The sequence below is a fragment of the Papaver somniferum genome, chromosome 7 (assembly GCF_003573695.1).
Source record: "Papaver somniferum cultivar HN1 chromosome 7, ASM357369v1, whole genome shotgun sequence".
NCBI lineage: Eukaryota > Viridiplantae > Streptophyta > Magnoliopsida > Ranunculales > Papaveraceae > Papaver > Papaver somniferum.
Genome location: NC_039364.1, coordinates 215775891 through 215786450, shown reverse-complemented (window position 1 = coordinate 215786450; position 10560 = coordinate 215775891). Strand labels below are relative to the sequence as shown.

Here is a 10560-nt window from a genome sequence, read left to right as displayed (position 1 = left end):
GCCTCCCACGAAATGCGGAACTGGTTCAACCACGATTTCCCACTTACCTACTCCTTCACCCCTCTTTAACTATCGCTACTTACTGGAAATTAATGTGCTAACTACTTTTGCAATATATAGGTTCATCAGCCTGGCACTTGAGAACCCAAACTTAACGCAATCCAATTTACGATAGTCTCATTAGCAAACACACAAAAGCCTTTCTCTCAATCTAACACAGAGAATTCAACACATCCATAATCGCACTGATCTCACACATTCTCAGCTTCCCTCCTACAGATCGATCCTCACCCCTCTTTATGACCGAATCGATTCTAGAACGACCATTTTCTTGGTTTAGGCCGGAGTCTTACAAATTGAATTCTCGAATTCTAGTACTCCTGTGCAGTACATCTATTAAAGGTTTTAGACGATTTGCTTAATCGAGGATCCACCTACTCCACAACCTTTCACTATACACAAAAACTAGTAAATTATTTTTACCCATCAACAGTTACATATGTTTATCCGTACACGTTACTTATGTTTATCCATACACGTGTTTTCGGAGGGTATCGTGTTCACCATCAAACTAACCTTGCTAAGGGGAAACCTGATCACAAGGGTTTGGGCTAGGCCAAGCCACTATGGGCTTAGTGTAACATTAGCGGCATATGCTCGGTCCATTTAGCATATTTAGTGTTGCGCCGCACTGCTGAACTCGCATCTGATTTTCTCCTCCATGTCATTGGATATCTCTGATCAGTATATCCAATGACATTTTTCTAAAGAAAATGTTAGTAGTATTTAATTTGCCGTTAACTAAAGATGACCGTTGCTTATTTCTCTTAAATTACATCCCTACATAAAGAGGAACATCCCTTAAATGAGGCAAAAACTCTATCACCTAGCATGGTTTCTTGAAAATACTGCGTTGAAAATCTGTAATTTAGAACTCTGGACAGTAATTCAAGACAGTAAATCATTGCAGAAAAAGTGCAAACCATCTGCAGTGCAAAATTTTAACCAAAACCTACAGAATCACATGAGCAGAAGGATGCCTTTACTGGCAATATTGCAATCAAACTATGCAAATATCTCTCTTGATAGTGTCAGAACAAATATTTGAGGTCTTTCATGATTAAGATGCTTGTGTGAACTGTGAACTACATTAGTCAAAATATATTGACTTGGAAACATGATTTTTATTTTTTGCACTGAATAACTAAATTCCACTTTTACTTCTAATCTCGGTTGATGAGATGTCCATACGAAACTTTTCTTCCGGTATCGAGATAAACATATCCTTTAACTCATCTGGAATATCAAAATCTTTGAGAACCTGGAAAATGTCGAAACTATTATTTCTTGAAGAGAGGGAATCAAAAGTAAGAAGATATAAACTACCAAATGTATTCACCTTGAAAACACCGCCAACATTTCGACCACCTACCAGAAACGTACAACCAGTTATTTTACATCCTAACAACACCTCCAACATCTTATCATAGTCGCCTCCATAATACTTCACCTGATATATGAAGGCGTTAAAAAGAACTTCTTTTGGTGTAAGATCAACATAATATTATTCCATGTTTCATTTTGGTAAATCTCTCAAATTTTTCAATTTGTATATCTAAAGTAATTTATTTTCAAGAAGACACAGAATTCATACATTTACAAGCCTTTCTACAGTGTCTGCACCAATTACGAAAGCACTGCCAGGAAAAAGTTCGGCTTTCTTGTAAAAGTAAGGCTGATTAGAAATAATTACCATCTCTCCTGGCATCAAAAAGTAAATAGCATTAAAGATGAATAGTGTTGCAGAACAAAATAACTGACTCCTCTTGGTGATTACATAAAGAGCAAGGCTTATCGAGGAAAAACATTTGCATAGGGGAAAAACTGAATCCTCTCCATAACATGCACATAGAACAAACAACTTCATAGGAAAATAAAGTTTAAATAGAATACATTGATTCGTCATGGTAGAATGCATAAGGTGTACGGAACAAAACATGTGTAGAATTGAAAATTAAAATAACTGGAGACTTGCTAATCAAAAAGACTACTATGGTTGGTACTACCTTGCTCTGTGTTGATAAAGAAACATTAGTAACATCCTTTCATAGTGTAACTTAATAAATCAAGGGAACTTAGGGCATCCATCTGAACGTTTAGAGGATCCAACTGAAACTGTAGTCTGGTAAGGTTTAGCACATGATTAACAAGGAGAGAGAACATGTTCCCAAAGAATTCCACAAGAAAATTTTATCTTGCAGTTTCAATATGTTCTACATTAGCGCTAGGGATCCTTGCAATATGTACCATAAAATATGTAAAGTGGTACACCTGTACCTCTTTTCAAAACCTAAGCTAGGGATCCTTGCAATATGTACCATAAAATATGTAAAGTGGTACATCTGTACCTCTTTTCAAAACCTAAAACTGCTAAATGTAGAGTGGTACATCTGTACCACAAGAGAGCATGCAGTTTAGCCAATTCAATCCAAACACTGTAGGAAACAAGAGGTGATCACAAGATGCACCAGCAATTCAGCCATTAGTTGTTTCCTCGAGTACACTAACCTATGCACAGATTCTAGTAATTTCTCCTCCTTTGACGAGTGCTACTAAAGAAATAAAAGGAAAGTTTTAGAAAAATACTCCTTATTTTTGCTAAGTATTTCCTTTTTGGGGGACCCAACATAAAAGTGTAAGCATCACTTCTTGAAGGACGGAGGGACTTAACTAAGAATTTTGGACTATTTCCACGAAGACTGCTTAGTTAAAAGTTGCACGTGCAAAAGTCAATATACTCACCAACTTTTTCAAATTGTTTGACTCGGTCTTTGATTTGAGACACTGTCAATGGAGGCTTGTCTGCATTGATTGCAGAGATCTCAAAGCATGGAAAACCATCACCGCAAATGCTACAAAAATAAGCAAAGGATGGAGTATTAGTAATTTAGTACACCCCCCTTGTGGAGATCCGAGTATATGACAAAAATGACATGTCAATGCTATGCCTACCACAAAGTACTAAACGACATTCCCACCTAAAGATAAAAAGTTAATGAGTGTTTACATGTGGAAAGAAGTTTTATTTCTTTGAATCAAAACTATACAAGTTCTAACACTAGAAATGATATCTGTATCCAAGTAAAATAGGGGTGAGGCAATGGGAGACCACTTTATCTTTTTCCTTTTTTTCCAATTTGAAAAAAAAAGTTTCCCACAAAAGTATTTTAGATGGATCTAAAGATATAAGGATATGCTTATTTTGCAAAGGAAGTGTGTACATGATTCAAGGAACAACTATGGAAGCGTAGTTTGTATGGAGTTTCTAAGAGCTTATAGGATAACAAAGAAGCAAAAATGAAACAAAGAGCCTTATTCTTGTAGGCAATTTCAGTCCAAAGCATTCGTTTAGAATAAATGACACAGAAATTTTTAAGACAAAAATGTTTTGCTACCTTCTAGCAACTTCCAAGAGTTTGAGGTGTCCGTCGTGCAAAGGATTGAAGGATCCAGGTAATATTATCTTTCTCTCTGAATTGGGAGTATATTTTTCTGCAATTTAAGTTCACAACTATAAGCATAGAAAACTTCAACTTAAAAATTAGTATTGTATCTATAACAACAAGGCAAGGGCTGCATCATACCACTTGAAAATGGATAAATTTTCATGCATATTTCCCCGTCTATAAGTTGCCGCAATTCTTGGTCCTCAACGAAAAGCTTCTCATGATCATCAGGTACTTCAGAGTCGCTCAATTCTGAAACAAATAATGATGAAACTCTGCATGCATCTGCAAGTGCCTAACAAAGGGCAATCCTGAGTGATCAAAATATGAGAACCCCATAAAACCAACCAAAACGAAGACCAATTTTATCAGACTTGGCATAGAGGACTGCTAATGAAAAATGTCACACAGCACTTTAAATGAAGGAAACTTAGCCTCAACCAGCAAACTTTGTAGCTTCCTAGTTTTCAGGATAGAATTCTGTTGAAAAGCATAAAAACATACGTAATGCCATGAAGCATATGCACTACTGAAAGCTTTTAATGCACATGCAATGAGTATTTGAGTAATGACTGGATGCCTACTTCATACGAATTTTGGAGAAAAATACACAAAAAACATGCTTACTACGGTGACATATATGTGGATAAGTTTAGCCAAATGATGTATATCGGAGCTTTCATGTGTATTACATAAACTGGGTAGTGTCTCACTGGACGAGATCTCCAAGAGAAACGAAGTGGTAATATGGGATCCCTTGATTCAGAACACAGACACACCCACATAGAAAAAACACTTTAATGGGCAAGTCAGACAAAGTGATGAACTGCAATAGTCAATTGCAGACATAAAAGTCACTGGCTGGTCTAACGTTTGACGGGGTTGTTAAACAATTAACCCAATGATTTTGCACATTTTTTCTTCAAATATCAGTCTGCTAACGACCTAAGGTTGCAGAAAAGGTAAGGCACATTCCGAAAGGAAGCATGTTACCAATAGGTCCAACTTCCCTTCCAGTCTAGCAATCTGCCCTACTTTGGTTCTATGTTTAGATTATCCAGATTCAATTTGCAATAAAACAAAATACTAATAACTAATCCAAACTCGCAGTGGTTTGTTAAGGTCAAGAAAAGTGGGGCACGAAACATCTGTCTAGCATATTATCTTGTTCCCACAAATGAATTGGCTGCCAGAGATCCAACTGGAGACTTTCGCTGGTGAGACAGATCCATCTTCCAAAAGATCTAAAATTCAAGGAAGACTATAGGTTCTTCTATTAAAGAAGCACTGGGTAGAATTAGAATCAGTGATTATGAGAAACTGCTTACACACTAGTTGATATGTTTGCGCTGAAAAAACTCAGTGCCCCATTTTCCCTCACTGTGCAGTGTTAGTGTAGTTTCTTGTTTGTGTTTTCATTCTCTCTCAGAGTCCTACAATATTTCCAAGTTTTTGGATTGTGACATTCATCGTTCAGATTTATTCTAAATGATTAACTGCAGGTTGCATAACTGAAGAGGTGAATGAATAGACAGGATCTTTGGAAGCCGTGCAAGTAAATCCTCCTTTACTTGCATGGATTCTCCAACCTAGTGCTTTCGGGTGGTGAATCTCATAGATGATGATTTTGTTTGTTTACATGCGCTACTCTTTTGTTTCATAATGAAAAGAAAGGAAACAAAAAGTACCTTATTATCCTAACTCAGGAGGAAACCTAAATACAACATTATTGTACAACATCACTCACCTTCCTGACGATACGAATCCTAACGTATTTGAGGGTACAGGCATAAGTAGAGCAGCAACCGGGAAGCAGACACTTTCTTACAGAGTTCATATCGTATCAAACATTAAACTCGAACGAATCCTATTTGCTATGACTTTGATTTTATGTGCAAAACATTTAGCTAGGTAAAACAACAAAAATTCTGAAACTAAATCAGTATCACTCTTGCTTCAAATAGTTTAACAATTTTAAAAGAATCAAATGGAAGTTCATTTATCTCCATTATTCACCACACACCTTAAGTAAAAGCTGACTAGAAACCTTGTCTTCTAGCTCACGAGTTCGGAGTCCCTGGCAAGAAGAATTAAATATCTCAATTTTCTGAACAGGGAATCTTAAGTCAAAAACTGAGCAAAAATGCAATACCTTTGACAAGGTCACTTTAGATACCCAGAGTCGATCGGATGTTCGCGTTGACAGGAAAACCCTATTATTTTTTTCCAGAGTAGCAAGTTAAGTCGAGAAATGAAAACACAACTATCCACTACAAGTAGGTTATCTTATCTCACTTACATCAAGCTGTATTAAACACGACATGTAAAATGGCTGAAAAAGCTCATCAAATAACTGCTTGGAAAAAATACACACAAAATCTTGCATAAATAATAAATACCTGTGATCTCCATGTTTTGGACGTGAACTAGCCAAAGATCCAGTGAATCCCACACCAACAACTGGGAAACCTATTAAATAGAACAGATAATGAATATCATATTTTTCTAAGCTATTAAAATGCTATATGATTGCGCTCTGCGAATGCTCAAAATATATGTTTCAGTATCGCAAATCAATAAGTTGTGAAAAATAACACTTTTTCGTGATGATGACCATCCTATTCTGAAACATTAATTAAGTTATACAGAAGAAGGCACAAGCTTGCTAAATAGTAATCCTTACTCGTTATACTATCAGATGGTTGATCTAGACAGGTAACGGCCATGTCGTGACAACAAAAGTTAGCTCTCTAAATTGAGGGACTTAACTTTTTTTTTTTATCACATACCATATTCAATTGTCTTGAGACATATTGAGCCAGGGCAAGATAGAATTTTGGGGACCTTATGCTTATACATTATGTGCAACAAGGAGGAATAACTAAACATGTTAAATAACGTAAATTAAAGAATGTAAAGAAAAACAAACTTTAGCGACTGAAGGGTATAAGTTGCAGTATCATTTAGCGAACTCCAACTAATGGCAACCCACAGTGTGATGACTGATAAATATGAATTACTATCTTAATTCACACTAAAGAAATCAAGCTGTTTTGATTTTCATTTTTGTTTTGTGTGGTATATAGAAGATTTACAGGACAGCTTAACGGGATGGTTTCAACCTACCTACTACATAATGCACCATATCCGAGATTGAAGCACACACAAAAAAGAAAAAAAAGAAAAAAAGAACTTGGAACCTGGTCTGGAGAGTTTTAGGGCACGATTATAAGCAGATAATGCCATATCCTCAGCAGTTCGCTGACTAGCAAAAGATGTGGGCATCTGCATAACAGATCAAACGAATTACTTATTGAATGCCTTACAGAAATTCATAATCATTTCAGTAATTTTAAGGATATTTCATAAGAAATGAGCTTTCAAATGCAAGAAGACATGAATAGACTAAACAAATAAATTAATATAAGTAATTCAGCACAGTTGATCAGTATTTCACATGTAGAGAAATGAAATTCGGAGAGAATAAAACTAAAAGGGACCTTGGAGAGTAATTGAGCCATGGAGATTCTTGAATAAGGAACCACAGCTTCAAGCACTGTATTTGAAGCACCAGGAACAGAAATCAACCATCCAAGGGCCTGTTTGTGTCATCAATTTCCAATTGAGTTTAATCTGAAAAAAGGGTCTAACTGCAGAATAGAGAGGAAGAAGAAGAAGTAACCTGAGAAGCTCCGCCAGAGAGATAGAGAACAGCTTGAGTGGGACTCGCGTGTATTGCTTCGACGGTAGCTCGAATCATATCGTCCTTCGGCATATCTCTCTTAATTTGCCCCTCTTTTTGTCTCTCATCTGATATGATAGAGTGACTCCTCTTGTTGGGCAGAGAAATGAATCCGATTCCTTATTCCCTTTCCACCCACCAGTTCAAGAAGAACCGTTTTTTCGAGGACTACTCAAAAATGGTGGGGGATTATTCTCCATTTTTTAGGGTGGATATTAGAAGTAATAATGAATCATCCTTTATCTAACTTTTTTTCTGATACCAAACTTGTCTTTGATAATTAAATTAGTGTAATGATTAGTGAGTTAATTAATGATTAGTGAGATTAAATTAATAATTTGATTTTTTTCATAAAAAAAATTATAGAGAGGGAGAAGAAGAAGATGAAGATGAGGGTTTTGGAAGAAAAAAATTTAGATTTTTTTCTTTAAGAGGCACAACAAGAGTATGATGTTTTGGGTACTCACGCATACTTCAAATTTAGTTAATGGTGCTTGAATTGACCAAAACATTCCTAAAAATGAATAATTTACAAATTGATTTCGGTTTCGTTAACAAAGTTCGGTTACAACATTTGAAGAACAGGTAGCCGAACTCATTCTGCAAGTGTAGTTCGGTTAATGTTTCTAAAAACACAGGTAGCCGAACTCAGCTTTAATGGAGTTTTTTCTTTCAGAGAAAAGTTCGGTTAGGAGAAAAAAATTGCAACGTAACCGAACTAAAAGTTCGGCTGGGAAAATAAAATGAAAGATTTTGCGACGTAACCGAACTCAATATATAGGTTTTCAGAGAAAAGTTCGGTTAGGAGAAAAAAATTGCGACGTAAGCGAACTAAAAGTTCGATTAGGAAAAAAAAATTGCGACGTAACCGAACTTTTCTCTAAAAGAAAAAACCTCCATTAAAGTTGAGTTCGGCTAGTTCGACAAAAAATTTCAGATAACTCCTAGCCGAAATTTTATCTGCAACTTCCATTTTCAACTCATTTTGATGATAACTTCTCATTTTTTCAAAGGAAAACAAATGAAAAGTAATGGGTTTGTTATAATTTTGATTTTGTTTTGTTAATGATTTAAATTAAGCTATATATAGAGGTGGCGGTGGCGGTGATTTGAGGTGGTTGGTAGTGGTGGTGGTCGGTGGTGGTAGGTGGTGGTTGGTGGTGGTGAGCGGTGGTGGTGATGGGTAGAGGTGGTTATATATATATATATAGGTGGTGGGGTGTTGGGAGGAGGTGATTATATATATAGGTGAAGGGTAGGTTAGTCATTTCCACACTTTAGGACACTCCTTATAAGTATAGGGTAGACATTCCAATCACAAAGTAGTCCCCCACCATTTTTGAGTAGTCCCCAAAAAATGGTTCTTCAAGAAATTTGACTTTGATCGCACTAGTGAATGCTGATTAACCCATCTTCACCTTGGGCCCAATCCTTATAACTTTGTTTGATAAGAGCTAGCACTATGGTGCTCTCCATCCCTTCCCTATCCCTCACTATCTCTCAAAATCTCCAAAATCCATCTACTATGATCTCCCATATCCCTACATGTGTAGGGATATCATCCCATTTTCCTATATGGAGGATCACATCTGATCCCGCTTGCAGGGAAGGAAAATCACACGGCTACTCAGTTGCCGTATTTATTTACACTTTACGGCTTCTGAGTAGCCGTAGCATTTTACACGGCTACTGAGTAACCGTTTCTGGTTTTTAAAGTTTTACCTTAAAACTTTCATTTTCTACTCTTTTTTTTACTAAAACTCTTTTTTTACCTATTATATCTCCTTTTTACCTCTAAAATATCTATTTTTACTTAGACAAATATATTCCCATTGGAAAAAAAAACTAGAAAAAAAATACGGCTACTGAGTAGCCGTTTGGCACTATTCACACGGCTACTCAGTAGCTGTATCGTGTAGGGAAGGGACAACAGGGCACCATAGTGAGATTGACTTCCTTGTGTTATCCCTTCCCTACAAATGAGGGATAGGAAAGGGATACCCTCCACCATAGTGCTAGCTCTAACCGGAAAGAGAAGTGGAAGGAAATATAAATTGCATTATAATATAAAATATACTTTTAGGAGGCATTTTAGAATTAAGGCAAAAAATTATTTTTTAAGGTGTATCCAAACATCGTCTTAAAAGAAGCAGAAGTATTTGAGAAAGTGCACACTCTCTTAGATAGTAAATTTGTTCTTGGATGTGGAAATGCATCCAAAAAAGATACCGAGCAAATAAGCTTTTGGTGTATATGGGAAGCGATCCATGGAATTTTTGTTCACACATTGGAGGATAAATGAATTCAATCAACCGAACCCGGTATACAAGCACTTTTTGAAAACCTACGACTTTCTTTGATGAGTGATTTGATAAGGGCTTCAAAATATTCTTTACGATTTTTCGTTTATTGTGTTTTATATTTGACCATAATAATGTTAATGTAGTCATTATGATTGAATAGTAGTAATACACTTCTGACAAGGACATGTTAGATAGTTACTTGGACCAACAAGGATCCAAAAAACTCAACTGACAAGTGTAAGATAGAGCTCAGTGCTAAGATTAAGCTTAGGTCAGGATAAAGAGAACACGTTTTTAGCTCGAGCGCAACCTGTTAATAACAACACAACCATTATATTGTAACACGTGCAAGACGTGAGTTCCAGAGCAAGAAGCGATGACATGACCAACGGTTGTCACGAATCAAGACCCGGAAATCAAGAACTAATAAGAAGTTCAGGTCGAGGAGGTTACTTGGCAGGAAAATAAAGTCTAAGTGAATTGTGACATCGTCTCCACATAGATAAGAGTGGTCCTCATTAGACATACATTTAGTGTGATATCCACACGCCTGTACTATATATAACCTGGAGGTTAATCTTGTAAACTAAGGCATTATATCAAGTATACCACGATATTTTTCGTATCAACCTACTATAAACACAACTTGTATAATCTTACAGAAGTAATAACTGGAAAAGATTACTCCAACAAGATGTTAGCTTGGTGTATAAGTATATGTTCGGAAGCAAACTAACTATGGGATCAAAAAAACAAGTGGATTAACGTACTAGTGTATTTACTTTAACTATAACTATAACAATTATTAAAATACAGAAGTAAAGTAAATAACACAATACACAAGATTTTGTTAACGAGGAAAACTGCAAGGAAGAAAAACTCCGTAACCTAGTCCAGTTTTGAATACTCTTAGAATTAAGACGCTATACAAATTGACTACCACAACTTTGTATAGCTGAGACTATGTAAACTACTCCTAGTTACCCAGCTCCTGCAATATCCCTGTACC

General features: G+C 36.1%; 1 protein-coding gene across 2 annotated transcripts; it reads right to left on the bottom strand.

Moving 5' to 3' along the window:
* Positions 1 to 937: 937 nt before the first annotated feature.
* LOC113299551 lies at positions 938 to 7440 on the bottom strand. Of its 2 annotated transcripts, none has more exons than XM_026548583.1 (12): positions 7189 to 7440; positions 7007 to 7105; positions 6707 to 6791; positions 5906 to 5975; positions 5659 to 5719; positions 5530 to 5583; positions 3645 to 3801; positions 3456 to 3552; positions 2803 to 2912; positions 1655 to 1761; positions 1400 to 1510; positions 938 to 1311 (listed from the first exon to the last, which is right to left on the bottom strand). In XM_026548583.1, exons 1-12 carry the CDS (start codon positions 7279 to 7281, stop codon positions 1288 to 1290), a joined length of 1068 nt encoding a protein of 355 aa, XP_026404368.1. In that variant the 5' UTR covers positions 7282 to 7440; the 3' UTR covers positions 938 to 1287. The 2 variants fall into 2 exon arrangements, with proteins under 2 accessions (XP_026404368.1, XP_026404367.1); XM_026548582.1 differs by having other exon boundaries at positions 938 to 1321; positions 7189 to 7437.
* Between the last annotated feature and the right edge of the window lie 3120 nt (positions 7441 to 10560).

Excerpts from the sequence above, each read along its gene's own strand:
- LOC113299551 (XM_026548582.1), bottom strand. The coding sequence starts at position 7,281 with ATGCCGAAGGACGATATGATTCGAGCTACCGTCGAAGCAATACACGCG. Across the intron at positions 6,792-7,006 it reads TGGCTCAATTACTCTCCAAG|ATGCCCACATCTTTTGCTAG; the intron begins GTCCCTTTTAGT and ends TCTGTTATGCAG. Across the intron at positions 1,762-2,802 it reads CAAACAATTTGAAAAAGTTG|GAGAGATGGTAATTATTTCT; the intron begins GTGAGTATATTG and ends TTTTGATGCCAG.